The 20500-nt window shown below is 37.4% G+C and overlaps 1 protein-coding gene across 1 annotated transcript in view; it reads left to right on the forward strand.

Annotated features, from left to right (window-relative positions):
* The window catches only part of LOC106067605 (serine/threonine-protein phosphatase 6 regulatory ankyrin repeat subunit B-like), an 85607-nt gene continuing 65107 nt past the window's right edge, over positions 1–20500 (forward strand). The window contains exons 1-5 of the mRNA XM_056020029.1: positions 1–243; positions 9706–9871; positions 13350–13522; positions 18893–19000; positions 19322–19430. Coding sequence (XP_055876004.1) covers positions 112–243; positions 9706–9871; positions 13350–13522; positions 18893–19000; positions 19322–19430 — 688 coding nt within the window. The 5' untranslated portion in view covers positions 1–111. The remainder of the gene's footprint in view (positions 244–9705; positions 9872–13349; positions 13523–18892; positions 19001–19321; positions 19431–20500) is intronic.

Raw genomic sequence — 20500 nt, forward strand, 5'->3', positions numbered from 1 at the left:
CCGATACCATCAAAATAATCAAGTAGATTGGTGAACCTCGTCAACCCAGAAAAACACAGACAGTGTAGAGATAAATAATACTTATATTTTGTTATCGCCAACATTGTGATTATGGGCAAGCTGAAAATATTCCCACGCACTTCTAACCCAAGATTATCAATAAGCATGAACATGCCCGAGGATATTGCCACTTGGATGTTGATGAATAAAAAGGAATACACAGAAAAAATGAAATTATTTCAGGTAAGATTTAAATGCTATCTATTTATGAGGGATTTCAAGAGAGAGAGAGAATCCTACTTATTTTATATCATGTTCTATGTTTAGAAGGGAAGCCCTCAACCGTCAAAATGTATGCGTACCCCGACATTCGGGTGAGTGTGATTGAATTATCTACTCTTGGAGGTCAATGTGGTTTGGATCTTAGATCAAAACTATTCGATGTTAGTGTTAGATAAAGAATATTCTTGTACCAAACCAAACTTTTGCATGCGCTGTCTCTTGCACTGATGTCGGTGCGTGTTGGGCGATTAGAAAGATACAGATAACCGGACTGCAGCTGTCGTCTGCTCGACCAGCAATAAAAATGCTTTAACTCAAATGTGTAATGAACTATTAAAAAGGGTAGCACAGGAAGTTTGCGTAGCACTTTAGTAGCTCAGGGAGTCACATAGTATGTCAAATAAAAACTCACAACTGATTCGCATTCAAAACAGTGACCTTACATTGAAAAATTAGACACTTTTAATTTAATTAAATTTTTTTATACTTAGCGATTATCTTTTCTCCAAAGATATATATATATATATATATATATATATATACATTGTCAAATTTCAAGGAAAATCGTTAAAACCGTTTTCAAGATCCGTATCCGCCCACCCTCCTTTGATCCAAGAGGAGTTTGCAAAGTTAAAAGAGGAATTTTATATAAATACAAAGCGTGAGCTTTGTGGAGAACCATTTGTAACTATTCCTACACGATGAAGACATGGTCTTCTATTCTGAAACGATGAGGACATGGTCTTCTATTCTGAAACGATGAGGACATGGTCTTCTAATCTGAAGTCTTCTATTCTGAAGTCGTGTCTTCCTTTCGGCAGTTTGAGTGTACAAAGCACAAATTCACTCATGCATAAAGTACCTAGAAGAATGGGATATTACTGCAATTTCTGTAAGCGAAGAAACATAAATTGCACTTTTTTATTTGACCACCTAAACAGTCGGACGTGCGGTTACTTGGCTTCCAAACCTGGGGTCCAGGGTTCGAATCCTGGTGAAGACAGATTTTTAATTTCGGACGCCTCTGAGTCCACCCAGCTCTATTGGGTACCTGATATTAGTTGGGGAAAAGTAAAGGCGGTCAATCGTTGTGCTGGCCACATGTCACTTTCGTTAACCGTAGGCCACAGCATCAGCCCTAGAGACAGGGCCAATCTTAGGCCACTGCAACCTATGCGTCTGCAGTGGGCCCCGCACTTTCATAGGTGTAAATTATTAAATTAAACCATTTTAACTTATTATTAAAGGGTTCCTGGAATTCTCCAGAAAATCTCCATAGATTATTGAAATCTTTGAGACTAATCTCATTAAAAACAGATAAAATAGTCATTTCGGGGTGTCATTCAATATGGAAAACGCCAATCCTACTCGTGATTAAAAAAAAGTATTGTCAGCTTTCATGGGCGTAGCCAGGATTTTTTTTCGGGGGGGGGGGGTTTGGGGGGTGAATTTTTTTCTCCCCCCTCCGGCCCCCCCCCCCGGGAAAAAAATTATATGTATTTATGTGTGTGTGTGTGTGTGTGTGTGTGTACATAATCTTATTACATTCTGACCCTTCATTCTTTCGGAAGACGTTTATTGTTCCCTAGAATAGGTTCTTCCATGGGTTAGTGAAAAAATTGTAGATTCCCCGACATTACCAGCAAAGGGGTCTGGGGGAGCGCTAGGAGCTCCCCCATCGCGGGGCGAAGCCCCGCCGCCAAGCACTATTTCTGATATTGAAAGCCAACAAAATGCATATTCTGAGGTATTTACAGTGCATTTTTCTGCTATTAAAAAGTTCTATTTCAAAAATTTAATGTGCTATTCTTACTGACTTAGACCCTCCCTCGTCGTTCGGCGCATTTGCCATCAAGCTGTTTCCATAAAATTGTGGACTCCCCGCCATTACTAGCAAGGGGGTCTGGGGGAGCGCCAGGAGCTCCCCAGCGCGGGGCGAAGCCCCGCCGCCAAGCACTATTTCTGGTATTGAAAGCCAACAAAATGTATATTCTGAGGTATCTACAGTCCATTTTCCTGCTATTAAAAAGTTTTATTTCAAAAACCTAATGTGCTATTCTTACTGACTTAGACCCCGCCCACGCCGTTCGGAGCATTTGACGTCAAGCAGTTTCCATAAAAATCTGTCACTGGTAATGTCTGAAGCCTCTTCCCACCAACCATGAGGACCTCCATGAATGAGTGGCGTCAAGTTGTACTAGGATATCATTGCAACTCTTCTTATGCGTAATTCGGAGAACATGGCACGCAAACCTCATGCGTAGTTCTCTCACAATCTTACTAAGGGGTCGACTCCCAGTTCGGCATAGGATTTCCTTGATTTAGACCCGATCTCTATAACTGACTCCTGAAATCTGTCTTAGCCATCTTTGTTGAGCTATATTTAGTGTTTTTCGATTTCGGTAGATGACTATTCACTGCAGTTTATTAATGGAGCCCTGCCACTGGTAAAAATGTGTAACCTCTCTTGAATACGCTCTTGGAATTAAGTGACTGTAGTTTGCTTTAGATTTTATATCGAAAAGAGAAGTTTTATCGTCAAAATCTTCTGTTGGGGGTTTTCCACCTCAAAATGCTCTGTAGGGGGATCTTAGACTCAAAACCATCTGGAGGGGTTTTAAACTTTAAAAAAAAAAAAACCCGATTGGATTGGCTACGCTCAAATAATTTTATTGTGCAATTTGCTTTTTTTTTGTATTGAAGATGTATTTTTAGCACCAAACCCCTCTGAATGAGGGTTTAAACTCAAAACCCCTTTCGGCAACGCTCATAGCATTTTGAGTGAGTAATTTGCATTTTTTCTTACACGGAAGATGGCCGGTGGGGGGGGGGGGTTTAAACTCAAAACCCCTTTGACTACGCTCATAGATTTTAGAGTGAGTAATTTTCTTTTATTTATATTGAAGAGGTACTTTTTAGCTTCAAACTCCACTGGAGGGGAGTTTAAACTCAAAACCCCATAGACTACACTCATAACATTGTTAGTGTATAATTTGCTTTTTTTATTATTAAAAAGAGGTACTTTTTACCTTAAACTCAAAACTGAGTCAAAACCCATTTAGCTACGCTCATAACATTTTGAGTGCGTAATTAGCTTTTTTTATATTAAAGAGTGGGTTTATCGTAAATTTTAGACGGGGTTTTAAAATCAAAATCTTCCTTAACTGTGCTCTTGGAATTAGGGGATTTTCGTTTGCATTTTGTTTTGTTTTGTTTTATAGAAGAGGGGGAGTTAACTGCAAAACCCCAGGTAGGGGGTTTAAAACTCAAAACCCCTAGTAGGGGTTTTTAAACTCGAACCGCTCTGGTAGGCGTTTTAAACTCGAACCCTCCTGGTAGGGGTTTTTAAACTCGAACCCCCCTGGTAGGGGGTTTTAAACTCAAAACCCCTTTGGTTGTGCTAGGGCAAGTAATGGTTTAGTATTAAAATCTCACGTAAAATAAACAAAATCAAAGCAAAAAATCAGTCACTAAATTCCGACTCCCCCCCCCCCCGCCCAGGGGGGGGGATTTCATTTCGGGGGGGGGGGGGTTTGAACCCCAAGAACCCCCCCTGGCTACGCCCATGTCAGCTTTCATTTAATACAAATCTAATAATAAGGTGAATTTTAACCAAAACAAGAAGTTCAAATACTTAATTTACTTTAATAGTCACTGGCATACAAATATAGATTTAAATCTATCTCGACCTCTTTAAAAAAAAGCGATATTTTGCTAGTCGATAGTAAATCTAAAAGTTAGATCTGACTGTTAATCGGCTTATTGTTGGAAAACTACTATCTACTATAGATGGCTCGTAAAGTTCATTTGACTGTGATTATGTAAGTAGTAAAGTATGAATAAAATGCAAAGACGAATTTGTTTTCCAATACAAACTCTTAATTTTCAATTAATATCGTCCCTACCCAGACTGGGCCCCGGGCCATCCGTTTCGCATAGGGCCCCGCAATCTGTAGGACCGGCCCTGCCTACAGAGGAACGTATATATCTTATATACTTAAACAGTCAACTAGATGTTGCTTCTTTAACGTCAACTAACAGTCAACTAGATGTGGCTTCTTTAACCTTAAGCAGTCAACTAGATGTGGCTTCTTTAACCTTAAGCAGTCAACTAGATGTGGCTTCTTTAACCTTAAGCAGTCAACTAGATGTGGCTTCTTTAACCTTAAGCAGTCAGCTAGATGTGGCTTCTTTAACCTTAAGCAGTCAACTAGATGTGGCTTCTTTAACCTTAAGCAGTCAACTAGATGTGGCTTCTTTAACCTTAAGCAGTCAACTAGATATGACTTTTGTTAGACACCTTATTTATAGATTAGTTATTTAGCGACGCACCATAGAAGACGCATATTGAACGGGACTAGTGACGCTTGGGATATTTTGTGTTAGAGACCGGAAAATCAGTTAGCGATAGAATCCTCTAGGGTAACGACGTGTTTAGTTTACAGAGACTTTTACTGTGGCCTTTTCTTAGAATAAACATAGGATAAATTGTTCATCAGCGTTGACTACATCTCTTTACTTGTTAAATAGATGTCTTGTTTATTCTGTATTGTTGATCAACTACACTGAATACAGGCGAACAATAAAACTCAAACGCTTGCAGAGTAATTGGTTGAAATTCAAGTCATCTAGAGTTGACCTCAAGACAGCCTGAACAAGCAACATCACACTTTATAATGCTAAGCATTCAACTAGATGCGTTTTTTTTTGCTAATCAGTCAACTAGATTTTTGGCTTCTATAATTCTAAGCAGACATCTGGATGTTTTTATTATAATGCTAACCAGACAACTAGATGAGGATTTTAATATAGTTTGATAAACTACTAACTATTTTTTTTTGTGCGTCCCTTTTTATTGGGTTAATCTCGTCTCGTCAGAGCTGTTACCAAGTCAAGTCCTTCTACTAAAACAGTGTTTCCCAAACTGTGTTCCGCGGAACCCTAGTGTTCCTCGAGGCCTGAATAGATGAATAGAATGAGTTACTAGTGCGCCACCACGTATATGATCTCTTTAACAAATAAACAAAGTTGTTGTTACCGGTCGTGGACATGTAGCACCAAACTGCTAGTAGACAACTAAACCGTTGTAGGCCTCATGTGTCTGAACTAATAAGACTTTAAATAACTTGAATAACTTCCTTTTTTGAACAAACTAAATAACACTTTATTTATAATATAAACAAAATCAACTTGTGATCAATGAAATAAATGTAGTAAACTTTAATAATATCTTTTATTAAGATTTAAAAAAAACCAACTGCATTGTGGGGTTTGAGGTTTGAACCCCCTCTTCAATAAAAGATTGAAGCAAATAACTGCCACTAAATTCCATGAGGGGGTTTTTAGTTTCAAATCCGCTCCATGGGGTTTTTAAGTTAAAACCTCCCTATTCAATACAGTAAAATCTAAAGCAAACTACAGTGACAGAGCTTAAAACCATCTACTAAAATAAGCCTGATGAAAAATTACAGTCTCTAGAGTGCCTAAATGTAGTCAATGGCGTTTTGAGGTTAAACCCCCTTTCAATAGAAAGCAAAGCAGAAGTAGCAAAAAATGGGTTTCGAGTTTAACCCTCCCCACTTTCTCTCAATAAAAAAACAAATGAAGAATAACTAGACACCAAATCCCATAATCGTAGCAAAGGAGTGTTTAGATGCTAAAATCTAAATTCAGTAAATTCCGTGAGCGTCGCCAAAAAGGGTTTTGTGTTTAACACCCCACCTCCAATAAAAGCTAAAGGAAAATATATTAACCATTTGAGCATATTTTTTTTTTCTGCAAGTTACAAACTAAAGTCATTTGATGTTCAACCCTACCCCAAATAAAACATTGATCACACATTGATTTGTTTTTCTACCAGTCAGTGGGCTACGTTAATACATTGCAGTGTAGTGCTGATTTGAAATTTCACCTCAATTTTGTAAATAAAAAAGTAGAAGAATGTTGCACTGTAGACACGCCAGTCCAGAATAGGCATGTTTTAGTTTCCAATACAGGAAATAACTCTGACCCCTTAGCTGGCAATGGAGGGATGTCTACTGTCGTACTAACTCCCGAAAGAACCTTTTGTAGGGATCAAAAGACCTACGAGAAAATGAAAGGGCTTGATGTAATGACAATTAATAGTGTGTATCCGTGTGCAAAGGAAATAAAAATCTCCCCAAACGCCCCATTTCCGGAGTAAAAATACTGGCTACGCCCATGATGCATACAGAAAATGAACTGTGGTAGCTACAAGTTAAAATGTATCTAGTTAAAAATATTTATATTGTTTGAACCAGCAACACATACAAGTAAGGATATCGTACTCGTGTCTTCCCTTGGAGCGCTGGGACTACTCTGTGTGGCATTGGACGTCTCGAGAGACGATCTTTTCCCTCTGCAACTTCTTGTGTGACTAAAGAGGCCAATCCTTGATACACAGCTTGAACTACTAAAGATTGGAATACTGAACTAAAAATTAAAAAAACAAATCAGTTTCTACCTTATGTTTCAATACTCTAGATGGTAAACTAAATATTCTTACTATATTGTTGAGAACTTTAATTACTATAATTTCAAAATATTTTTATTTTATCAATAAAGACCTAACATGTTCCATCATACGCTGACTTCATCTCCTTTCTCTTCCTTTCTTATTCACTCAACACGCATTCGCACCATTCCACATTCACACCACGCGCGCACTTAGTGCGTCCAACTATTGACCACCCTTTGCCTTGGACCACTGGCGGATCCAGAACTTTGGAGTGGGGGGGGGGGGGCGATTTTTTTCTAAACCCTAACCCTAACGTCCAGTAAACCCTAACCCTATGCATAAACGTGCGTACAGCATATATATATATATATATATATATATATATATATATATATATATATATATATATATATATATATATATATATATACATATATATATATATTCGATATATGAGAATAAAATAAGACTGTTTCTCAATCTTCGGCGAAAAAAAAAACAGAAAAAAAAAACAGTCTTTCTCTTGCAAGCTTGGGGGTCTGGGAGAGCGCTGTAAGCTTTTTCAGTGGGGTTCGGGGCGAAGCCCCAGCGCCCAAAAGCGTTTTCTTGCATTTTTCTCTGCAGAAACGCATTCTTCTGACATCTACAGCTCATTATTTATCAGTGGGGTTCGGGGCGAAGCCCCGACGCCAAAAGCGTTTTCTTGATTTTTCACGGCTGAAACGCATTCTCCTGACATCTACAGCTCATTACTTATTAGTGGTGTTCGAGGCAAAGCCCCGACGCCAAAAGCGTTTTCTTGCATTTTTCACTGCAGAAACGCATTCTTCTGACATCCACAGCTCATTATTTATCAGTGGTGTTTGGGGCGAAGCCCCGACGCCAAAAGCGTTTTCTTGCATTTTTCACGGCTGAAACGCATTCTCCTGACATCTGCAGCTCATTACTTATTAGTGGTGTTTGGGGCGAAGCCCCGACGCCAAAAGCGTTTTTTTGCATTTCTCACTGCAGAAACGAATGCTCCTGACATCTACAGCTTATTATTCATCAGTGAGGTTCGGGGCGAAGCCTGGACGCTAAAAGCCTTTTCTGGCATTCTTCACTGCAGTAACGCATTCTCGTGCCCTACAGCTCATTATTCATTCTATTATAAAGTGCCTTTTGAATAATGAGAAAAATATTCTAATATGAATTTATAATCCCTTAATACATTGCAAATAAAACCGATTTGTTCTTTGAAAAGATTAGATACCCCACATATTTAGATTAAAGTTTTGAGGATCGCCGCCGAAAAAAAAAAATTCGATTAATAATATTCAATAAAATTCTAGCATACATTGTGAGGTATAGTCCTAAATTTATTTAACTAGAAAAATATGAGATAGAGTAAAGGTTGGAAAAAGTCGACTAGGAAAAGATTATCTGGCTTTTGAACTCATCTCAACCGTGACTGTTATATTGAAAAATTTCGTTTGAATTATAACTTTTCCAAAGCAAAGTCTTTCTTAAAATAGTTATGATAAATTCATGTGAAATTACACAAACTCTGTCTGGAAAGGGCAAGGGCGGTAAAATGAAAACTATTAATTTTCGCTCCTTTTTACTTTTTATAATTTCTGCTATTGATTGCATTTTGCATTAAAGAATAGGGGTTGGGCGACTCGATATAAGAATTTACTTTATAGCATATATAAATTATATTAGTGACAGATTTTTTTAATTTTGTAATTTCTTACTATAATACAAAAAGAAAAAGTATTGATTTGTCCGATATTCGACTAATTTTGTTCACATACTATGATTTCTCCTTAAAAGTAGGACCGCCCCCCCCCTCCACACACACAAAGAGAGTAGATGGGAAGGGCAGTAGAGGTATTCGCTCTTCCCCTTCCAATCGGCCAACAGGTGAACGACATAATATAAAGACCAGTTAAAATACCAATAACAAGTTTTAATCATATAGATATTTAATTGATTCTGTTAGCAAGCTGTGATTTCTACAAATAAATAGGACCGCCCCCCCCACTCGAAAGTTTATGGTGGGGGGGGGGCGGATTGATGCCATCGCCCCTCCCGACCCTACCAAATCGGCCAAAATACTAGAAGGGGGGGGCGAAATAATCTAAAAATAGGTTGAAATATAAATAATTAGTATATATTATTAACATAAGTAATAAATTCGCACACAAATTGTGTGAATTCTATACTATAATTCGTCCGCCCCCCCCTTCGGGGGGGGGGCGGCCGAGTGGGGGGGGGGCGATCGCCCCTACCGCCCCCCCCCTGGATCCGCCAGTGCCTTGGACACCTAAAGAAAGTGTAAGCTAATAGCACAGACCTATATATACCAAATGTAGACTGGACATGGATCCCTTTTAACACTACAAAAAATGTGAAAATTAAAAAAAAAGCTGAAACAAGGCGTTGTTTTATAAAGTAGTTCTAAGGAATAAAGTTGTGTTTTTTTTCAACCCTAACCTATGTACAATATATATCTATAGGTCTGTGGCCAATAGTGTCAACTGTAAAAAAAATTCAAAATACTTTAAAAAACAAACAAAGCTTATCTAACGAAACTACTCCACATTTATAACCATATCTCTCAATACTGTAACATTTATTTCCATTATTCTATATAAATTCAAATAATTAATTTCCATTAATTAATTGACAAATTGTTTCTTTTTAATTCATTCATGTCTTGTACAATAAATGTTTGTTTAAAGTTTCAACTTGATTGGAGAATGGGTGTGTGAGAAATAGCATGTACACATTTTGTACCAGACACAAAGAAAGCAAAGTGATTAAAAAGAAACTACTTAAAAACTCCAAATCCGACGCTGTGAGCTAAATTAATTAAAGACCATGTTTCGTCATTTACTATCCTCTCTATTATACAGTTTGCAATGAACAGTTTGAGTCTCTATCTGTGGGAACTGTTTCAGATTATTCGAGAAGGCAGTCTGGGTGAGTTGGTCAGTCTAATGAATACACTGAAAGATGCCCAAAGTATTTTAAATGTTAAGGACGATACCGGCATCTCCCCGCTACACATCACGTCCAGATTCAACAAGCCAGAAGCAGCGGAGATCTTACTGCAACACGGTGCAGGTGAGTAGATAGAGAACACAAGAGATTCTTTTACTGACATCATTTTTTTTCACATAATAATTATCTTTTATTATCCGTGAGGAAATTTGTTTTACAATTGTGCATTACAAAAAAACAATGCATAATTAAAGCACAAATGTGTGCCATAAGACACCTGTAATTGATTCGTAGCCCAGTTTCACTTGAACATTACATGCCAAATTTACAACATGTAACATCGCCCAAATACAGAAAAAAAAAGTAATCGAAAGAAGTCATATAATTCGGTAATGTATTCTAAATGAAGAGATAGATGCAACGAATGCTACATAGATCTTCCTCTTCTACTCATACATCGTCTCTCATCCATGTCATTGCAATAAGAACTAATTTTGTCTACATACATCATCTCTCATCCATGTCATTGCAATAAGAACTAATTTTGTCTACCTACATCGTCTCTCATCCATGTCATTGTAATAAGAACTAATTTAGTCTACATACATCGTCTCTCATCCATGTCATTGCAATAAGAACTAATTTTGTATACATAAATCATCTCTCATCCATGTCATTGCAATAAGAACTAATTTTGTCTACATGCATCAATAAGAATTAATTTTGTCTACATACATCGTCTCTCATCCATGTCATTGTGATAAGAACTAATTTTGTCTACATACATCGTCTCTCATCCATGTCATTGTAATAAGAACTAATTTAGTCCACATACATCGTCTCTCATCGATGTCATTGCAATAAGAACTAATTTTGCATACATACATCGCCTCTCATCAATGTCATTGTAATAAGAACTAATTTTGTCTACATACGTCGTCTCTCATCCATGTCATTGCAATAAGAACTAATTTTGTCTACATGCATCATCTCTCATCCATGTCATTGCAATAAGAACTTATTTTGTCTACATCCATCGCCTCTCATCCATGTCCTTGCAATAAGAATTTTGTATACATACATCGTCTCTCATCCATGTCATTGCAATAAGAACTAATTTTGTCTACATACATCGTCTCTAATCCATGTCATTGCAATAAGAACAAATTTTGTCTACATACATCATCTCTCATCCATGTCATTGCAATAAGAACTAATTTGTCTACATGCATCATCTCTCATCCATGTCATTGCAATAAGAACTAATTTTGTCTACATACATCGTCTCTCATCCATGTCATTGCAATAAGAACTAATTTTGTCTACATACATCATCTCTCATCCATGTCATTGCAATAAGAACTAATTTTGTATACATAAATCATCTCTCATCCATGTCATTGCAATAAGAACTAATTTTGTCTACCTACATCGTCTCTCATCCATGTCATTGTAATAAGAACTAATTTAGTCTACATACGTCGTCTCTCATCCATGTCATTGCAATAAGAACTAATTTTGTCTACATGCATCATCTCTCATCCATGTCATTGCAATAAGAACTTATTTTGTCTACATCCATCGCCTCTCATCCATGTCATTGCAATAAGAATTTTGTATACATACATCGTCTCTCATCCATGTCATTGCAATAAGAACTAATTTTGTCTACATACATCGTCTCTCATCCATGTCATTGCAATAAGAACAAATTTTGTCTACATACATCATCTCTCATCCATGTCATTGCAATAAGAACTAATTTGTCTACATGCATCATCTCTCATCCATGTCATTGCAATAAGAACTAATTTTGTCTACATACATCGTCTCTCATCCATGTCATTGCAATAAGAACTAATTTTGTCTACATACATCATCTCTCATCCATGTCATTGCAATAAGAATTTTGTATACATACATCGTCTCTCATCCATGTCATTGCAATAAGAACTAATTTTGTCTACATACATCGTCTCTCATCCATGTCATTGCAATAAGAACAAATTTTGTCTACATACATCATCTCTCATCCATGTCATTGCAATAAGAACTAATTTGTCTACATGCATCATCTCTCATCCATGTCATTGCAATAAGAACTAATTTTGTCTACATACATCGTCTCTCATCCATGTCATTGCAATAAGAACTAATTTTGTCTACATACATCATCTCTCATCCATGTCATTGCAATAAGAACTAATTTTGTCTACATACATCATCTCTCATCCATGTCATTGCAATAAGAACTAATTTTGTCTACATACATCGTCTCTCATTCATGTCATTGCAATAAGAACTTATTTTGTATACATACGTCGTCTCTCATCCATGTCATTGCAATAAGAACTAATTTTGTCTACATACATCGCCTCTCATCCATGTCATTGTAATAAGAACTAATTTTGTCTACATACGTCGTCTCTCATCCATGTCATTGCAATAAGAACTAATTTTGTCTACATACATCGCCTCTCATCAATGTCATTGTAATAAAAACTAATTTTGTCTACATACATCATCTCTCATCCATGTCATTGCAATAAGAACTAATTTTGTCTACATACATCGCCTCTCATCAATGTCATTGTAATAAGAACTAATTTTGTCTACATACATCGTCTCTCATTCATGTCATTGCAATAAGAACTTATTTTGTATACATAAATCATCTCTCATCCAAGTCATTGCAATAAGAACTAATTTTGTCTACATACGTCGTCTCTCATCCATGTCATTGCAATAAGAACTAATTTTGTCTACATACATCGCCTCTCATCCATGTCATTGTAATAAGAACTAATTTTGTCTACATACGTCGTCTCTCATCCATGTCATTGCAATAAGAACTAATTTTGTCTACATACATCGCCTCTCATCAATGTCATTGTAATAAAAACTAATTTTGTCTACATACATCATCTCTCATCCATGTCATTGCAATAAGAACTAATTTTGTCTACATACATCGCCTCTCATCAATGTCATTGTAATAAGAACTAATTTTGTCTACATACATCATCTCTCATCCATGTCATTGCAATAAGAACTAATTTTGTCTACATACATCGCCTCTCATCCATGTCATTGCAATAAGAACTAATTTTGTCTACATACATCGCCTCTCTTAATTATCTGTGCAATGACAATTTCATTTTAAAAAATTACATCGCAATTCTCATTGCAATGCAGACAAAGAGACCTCTGCAAGATACGTTTCTTGATACTCCATACGGATGCGTCATCGGATAACTTATAATTTGGCAGCATTATCACGCCAGTGTCTAATTCTTTATTGCGCAATCATTGACTGTTCCGACCAGTATCTGGCCTTCACCTCGGGGAGCTCGTTCAGCTCGGCACTGCCCAGCAATTTGGACATTGTCCATTTTTCCAATACCTTTCATTGGATTGCCGTGTCATCAACTGTTGAACTAAACTTGGTGTCTAGAGAAAAGATATGGCGCCAGTGCACGGGCTTCTGTTAGAGTCACTTGTTGTGAATATAGGTCGGTGTCTTTGTATAACGTCTTGGTGTGAGTACTACCTGACCTGCCCACGACATCTTGTGACATGATTTACATCTTCCCCTTTACAGATCCAAACATTTCAGCGTCCCGAGGTTCACCTCTCACTGTCGCCTGTCGTTTCAAACACGAAGACGTGGTCAAGGTACTTATAAAGTATGGTGCCGACCCACTCTTGGATGTCTCGTCTGAGGGAAACGTTCTGCATTCTATTGCAATTAGTTCCACTGTATCAATAGCAGAAGTGAGTAGTATCTGATAGTCTGGAGAGAGTGAGCTGAATAGATCATTTAAACATTAGCGTAGCAGGGTACGGCTGGGTACATGGATCAAGAACATGATGGTGGGCTGCTCTTTTGTATACTGTGTGTGACCCCAATCAAGCCACCAAGAATATGTCAATAGTTGCTGTTTCGTTTCGTTGCTGTTGTGGATTACATTTTGTCTCGTCTTGTTACGGTTTCTTCCTTGCTAACAAGTTGTTTTATCGTTATGTTGTTATGGCTTAGATTTACGTGATGTTTCGTCTGGCTGTTTTTGTGGTTTACATGCTGTTTTGTCTTGCTGTTTTTGTGTGGTTTGCATGCTGTTTTGTCTTGCTGTTTTTGTGTGGTTTACATGCTGTTTTGTCTTGCTGTTTTTGTGTGGTTTACATGCTGTTTTGTCTTGCTGTTTTTGTGTGGTTTGCGTGCTGCTTCGTCTTGCTGTTTTTGTGTGGTTTACATGCTGTTTTGTCTTGCTGTTTTTGTGTGGTTTGCGTGCTGTTTCGTCTTGCTGTTTTTTTGTGTGGTTTGCGTGCTGTTTTGTCTTGCTGTTTTTGTGTGGTTTACATGCTGTTTCGTCTTGCTGTTTTTGTGTGGTTTACATGCTGTTTCGTCTTGCTGTTTTTGTGTGGTTTACATACTGTTTCGTCTTGCTGTTTTTGTGTGGTTTACATGCTGTTTCGTCTTGCTGTTTTTGTGTGGTTTGCGTGCTGTTTCGTCTTGCTGTTTTTGTGTGGTTTACATACTGTTTCGTCTTGCTGTTTTTGTGTGGTTTAAGTGCTGTTTCGTCTTGCTGTTTTTGTGTGGCTTACATGCTGTTTCGTCTTGCTGTTTTTGTGTGGTTTACATGCTGTTTCGTCTTGCTGTTTTTGTGTGGCTTAAGTGCTTTTTCGTCTTGCTGTTTTTGTGTGGCTTTCATGCTGTTTTGTCTTGCTCTTTTTGTGTGGTTTGCGTGCTGTTTCGTCTTGCTGTTTTTGTGTTTTTTGCGTGCTGTTTCGTCTTGCTGTTTTTGTGTGGTTTACATGCTGTTTTGTCTTGCTCTTTTTGTGTGATTTACATGCTGTTTTGTCTTGCTGTTTTTGTGTGGTTTTCATGCTGTTTCGTCTTGCTGTTTATGTGTGGTTTACATGCTGTTTTGTCTTGCTGTTTTTTGTGTGGTTTACATGCTGTTTAGTCTTGCTGTTTTTGTGTGGTTTACATGCTGTTTCGTCTTGCTGTTTTTGTGTGGTTTATATGCTGTTTCGTCTTGCTGTTTATGTGTGGTTTACATGCTGTTTTGTCTTGCTGTTTTTGTGTGGTTTACATGCTGTTTTGTCTTGCTGTTTTTGTGTGGTTTACATGCTGTTTCGTCTTGCTGTTTTTGTGTGGTTTATATGCTGTTTCGTCTTGCTGTTTTTATGTGGTTTGCGTGATGTTTCGTCTTGCTGTTTTTGTGGTTTACATGCTGTTTCGTCTTGCTGTTTTTGTGTGGTTTGCGTGCTGTTTCGTTTTGCTGTTTTTGTGTGGTTTACATGCTGTTTCGTCTTGCTGTTTTTGTGTGGTTTGCGTGCTGTTTCGTCTTGCTGTTTTGGTGTGGTTTGCGTGCTGTTTCGTATTGCTGTTTTTGTGTGGTTTACATGCTGTTTCGTCTTGCTGTTTTTGTGTGGTTTACATACTGTTTCGTCTTGCTGTTTTTGTGTGGTTTACATGCTGTTTCGTCTTGCTGTTTTTGTGTGGTTTGCGTGCTGTTTCGTCTTGCTGTTTTTGTGTGGTTTACATACTGTTTCGTCTTGCTGTTTTTGTGTGGTTTAAGTGCTGTTTCGTCTTGCTGTTTTTGTGTGGCTTACATGCTGTTTCGTCTTGCTGTTTTTGTGTGGTTTACATGCTGTTTCGTCTTGCTGTTTTTGTGTGGCTTAAGTGCTTTTTCGTCTTGCTGTTTTTGTGTGGCTTTCATGCTGTTTTGTCTTGCTCTTTTTGTGTGGTTTGCGTGCTGTTTCGTCTTGCTGTTTTTGTGTTTTTTGCGTGCTGTTTCGTCTTGCTGTTTTTGTGTGGTTTACATGCTGTTTTGTCTTGCTCTTTTTGTGTGATTTACATGCTGTTTTGTCTTGCTGTTTTTGTGTGGTTTTCATGCTGTTTCGTCTTGCTGTTTATGTGTGGTTTACATGCTGTTTTGTCTTGCTGTTTTTTGTGTGGTTTACATGCTGTTTTGTCTTGCTGTTTTTGTGTGGTTTACATGCTGTTTCGTCTTGCTGTTTTTGTGTGGTTTATATGCTGTTTCGTCTTGCTGTTTATGTGTGGTTTACATGCTGTTTTGTCTTGCTGTTTTTGTGTGGTTTACATGCTGTTTTGTCTTGCTGTTTTTGTGTGGTTTACATGCTGTTTCGTCTTGCTGTTTTTGTGTGGTTTATATGCTGTTTCGTCTTGCTGTTTTTATGTGGTTTGCGTGATGTTTCGTCTTGCTGTTTTTGTGGTTTACATGCTGTTTCGTCTTGCTGTTTTTGTGTGGTTTGCGTGCTGTTTCGTTTTGCTGTTTTTGTGTGGTTTACATGCTGTTTCGTCTTGCTGTTTTTGTGTGGTTTGCGTGCTGTTTCGTCTTGCTGTTTTGGTGTGGTTTGCGTGCTGTTTCGTATTGCTGTTTTTGTGTGGTTTACATGCTGTTTCGTCTTGCTGTTTTTGTGTGGTTTACATACTGTTTCGTCTTGCTGTTTTTGTGTGGTTTACATGCTGTTTCGTCTTGCTGTTTTTGTGTGGTTTGCGTGCTGTTTCGTCTTGCTGTTTTTGTGTGGTTTACATACTGTTTCGTCTTGCTGTTTTTGTGTGGTTTAAGTGCTGTTTCGTCTTGCTGTTTTTGTGTGGCTTACATGCTGTTTCGTCTTGCTGTTTTTGTGTGGTTTACATGCTGTTTCGTCTTGCTGTTTTTGTGTGGCTTAAGTGCTTTTTCGTCTTGCTGTTTTTGTGTGGCTTTCATGCTGTTTTGTCTTGCTCTTTTTGTGTGGTTTGCGTGCTGTTTCGTCTTGCTGTTTTTGTGTTTTTTGCGTGCTGTTTCGTCTTGCTGTTTTTGTGTGGTTTACATGCTGTTTTGTCTTGCTCTTTTTGTGTGATTTACATGCTGTTTTGTCTTGCTGTTTTTGTGTGGTTTACATGCTGTTTCGTCTTGCTGTTTATGTGTGGTTTACATGCTGTTTTGTCTTGCTGTTTTTGTGTGGTTTACATGCTGTTTTGTCTTGCTGTTTTTGTGTGGTTTACATGCTGTTTCGTCTTGCTGTTTTTGTGTGGTTTATATGCTGTTTCGTCTTGCTGTTTATGTGTGGTTTACATGCTGTTTTGTCTTGCTGTTTTTGTGTGGTTTACATGCTGTTTTGTCTTGCTGTTTTTGTGTGGTTTACATGCTGTTTCGTCTTGCTGTTTTTGTGTGGTTTATATGCTGTTTCGTCTTGCTGTTTTTATGTGGTTTGCGTGATGTTTCGTCTTGCTGTTTTTGTGGTTTACATGCTGTTTCGTCTTGCTGTTTTTGTGTGGTTTGCGTGCTGTTTCGTTTTGCTGTTTTTGTGTGGTTTACATGCTGTTTCGTCTTGCTGTTTTTGTGTGGTTTGCGTGCTGTTTCGTCTTGCTGTTTTTGTGTGGTTTACATGCTGTTTTGTCTTGCTGTTTTTGTGTGGTTTGCGTGCTGTTTCGTCTTGCTGTTTTTTTGTGTGGTTTGCGTGCTGTTTTGTCTTGCTGTTTTTGTGTGGTTTACATGCTGTTTCGTCTTGCTGTTTTTGTGTGGTTTGCGTGCTGTTTCGTCTTGCTGTTTTTGTGTGGTTTGCGTGCTGTTTTGTCTTGCTGTTTTTGTGTGGTTTACATGCTGTTTCGTCTTGCTGTTTTTGTGTGGTTTGCGTGCTGTTTCGTCTTGCTGTTTTTGTGTGGTTTACATACTGTTTCGTCTTGCTGTTTTTGTGTGGTTTAAGTGCGTTTTCGTCTTGCTGTTTTTGTGTGGCTTACATGCTGTTTCGTCTTGCTGTTTTTGTGTGGTTTACATGCTGTTTCGTCTTGCTGTTTTTGTGTGGCTTAAGTGCTTTTTCGTCTTGCTGTTTTTGTGTGGCTTTCATGCTGTTTTGTCTTGCTCTTTTTGTGTGGTTTGCGTGCTGTTTCGTCTTGCTGTTTTTGTGTTTTTTGCGTGCTATTTCGTCTTGCTGTTTTTGTGTGGTTTACATGCTGTTTTGTCTTGCTCTTTTTGTGTGATTTACATGCTGTTTTGTCTTGCTGTTTTTGTGTGGTTTACATGCTGTTTCGTCTTGCTGTTTATGTGTGGTTTACATGCTGTTTTGTCTTGCTGTTTTTGTGTGGTTTACATGCTGTTTTGTCTTGCTGTTTTTGTGTGGTTTACATGCTGTTTTGTCTTGCTGTTTTTGTGTGGTTTATATGCTGTTTCGTCTTGCTGTTTATGTGTGGTTTACATGCTGTTTTGTCTTGCTGTTTTTGTGTGGTTTACATGCTGTTTTGTCTTGCTGTTTTTGTGTGGTTTACATGCTGTTTCGTCTTGCTGTTTTTGTGTGGTTTATATGCTGTTTCGTCTTGCTGTTTTTATGTGGTTTGCGTGATGTTTCGTCTTGCTGTTTTTGTGGTTTACATGCTGTTTCGTCTTGCTGTTTTTGTGTGGTTTGCGTGCTGTTTCGTTTTGCTGTTTTTGTGTGGTTTACATGCTGTTTCGTCTTGCTGTTTTTGTGTGGTTTGCGTGCTGTTTCGTCTTGCTGTTTTGGTGTGGTTTGCGTGCTGTTTCGTATTGCTGTTTTTGTGTGGTTTACATGCTGTTTCGTCTTGCTGTTTTTGTGTGGTTTATATGCTGTTTCGTCTTGCTGTTTTTGTGTGGTTTATATGCTGTTTCGTCTTGCTGTTTTTGTGTGGTTTACATGCTGTTTCGTCTTGCTGTTTATGTGTGGTTTATATGCTGTTTCGTCTTGCTGTTTCTGTGGTTTACATGCTGTTTTGTCTTGCTGTTTTTGTGGTTTATATGCTGTTTCGTCTTGCTGTATTTGTGTGGTTTACATGCTGTTTCGTCTTGCTGTTTTTGTGTGGTTTACATGCTGTTTCGTCTTGCTGTTTTTGTGGTTTACATGCTATTTTGTCTGTAAATGCCATTTCGTTATCGTTTCCCTTTTTGAAACTGAAATTTTCTTTTTGCATATTACAAATAAACCTCATGTAAATAAAACAAAAAGCACAGACTAACACACACTGCTAAATATTTGCAATAAATGCTATGGAACTTAACATTTAGTAACACTTCTAGTTGATGTTGTATTTTCTGTCTCACTAGAATTGGGTTTTAGATTTAACATTCCACAACGTAGAAAACTATAATTTGATGGAAAAATGTCTAAATTATTGACTAGATTGTATTCAAGTCGGTCAAACCTCCAGTAAACTCTCGTTCAAAGTTAGGTAGAACTCCACTCCATTGTGCAGCTCACAGCGGTAATGAAGAAATCTGCCTTTGGCTGGTGAGTTTGTTTTTTATATGTAAAATTTGTAAAAATATCAGAGTGAAAGATTTATCCAGCATAAAAAATTCCAGTTTATACACACTGAGAACACGTTTGAAATACAGGTAAGTCAATAAAGTAATTGAGGATAAGTTAACATAAATATCCTAGGAAATATTAAGAGTTTTATAACAATAAAATGGCAGCCAGTTTGCTAATTGAAGTAAGTAGCCCTAAAGTTATTTGTTAAGAACAAAAGCAGAACAAGTAATTAGACAAAATTTATTAAAGGGCTTTCTTTTGATCAGACAACAAGAGCATACATTTCTATGTTTGCAGCTTCGTCATGGGGCTGATCCCAAGGCCAAGTGTAACCGTATGTCAACGCCCCTGATGATAGCCAGCAAACATGGACACGTGAATATCATTCGAAGTTTAATCATGTCAGGTAGTCTGCTAAAATCGTGGGTATCCTTGTATAGTAGTGTCTAGCTTTCAATAGAAAACAACACTCCCTGTTTTTACCTTTTGTTAATATTTTTATTTCTGCTCACTTAGTGTTCTTACATTGGTTAATAATATATTATTATTACTTTCATGATAAGCGCGCTCTGGTCCAATGTGAACACGTATTTAGGGCATGCAGGAAACACAACACAAACTAAACTTTAATTTAAAAAAAAGCTTCAAAATTGCATACTAAATAAAAGTTACTAACTGAAGAGCTTAATAACATTGATTCTGTAGTGCTAACTAGTGTAGAGCACTTATCATGAAACTGTTTACAAAACAAAGTTGATCATCACCTTCTTTTATATCGTTCACCGGAGACACCATAAATAGCTGGATATGTTTATATAGATATATATATACAAGTTTATGGACACGTATAGATATATACAAGTTTATGGACACGTATAGATATATACAAGTTTATGGACATGTATAGATATATACAAGTTTATGGACACGTATAGATATATACAAGTTTATGGACAGGTATAGATATATATAAGTTTATGGACACGTATAGATATATACAAGTTTATGGACATGTATAGATATATACAAGTTTATGGACACGTATAGATATATACAAGTTTATGGACAGGTATAGATATATACAAGTTTATGGACACGTATAGATATATACAAGTTTATGGACACGTATAGATATATACAAGTTTATGGACACGTATAGATATATACAAGTTTATGGACACGTATAGATATATACAAGTTTATGGACACGTATAGATATATACAAGTTTATGGACAGGTATGAACATTTCCATTAAGTGAAAGTCTAAGTAAATCCTGGGAACAAAATTAACAATGCCTCGTAAGGCATCTGTTATTAAATGCATAAATATATTGTTGTAAATCTAAGGCAGGCAACTCAACGAAGTTCTACAGTAAATAAATGCGTGTGTTTATTCACCAGGACAAACACATAACAGCTTTGTACATTCAAAGAGTCTTGTTCCTAATTCTAACAGTCCTTTCCCCACCAAACCC

The sequence above is a fragment of the Biomphalaria glabrata genome, chromosome 2, assembly GCF_947242115.1.
Source record: "Biomphalaria glabrata chromosome 2, xgBioGlab47.1, whole genome shotgun sequence".
NCBI lineage: Eukaryota > Metazoa > Mollusca > Gastropoda > Planorbidae > Biomphalaria > Biomphalaria glabrata.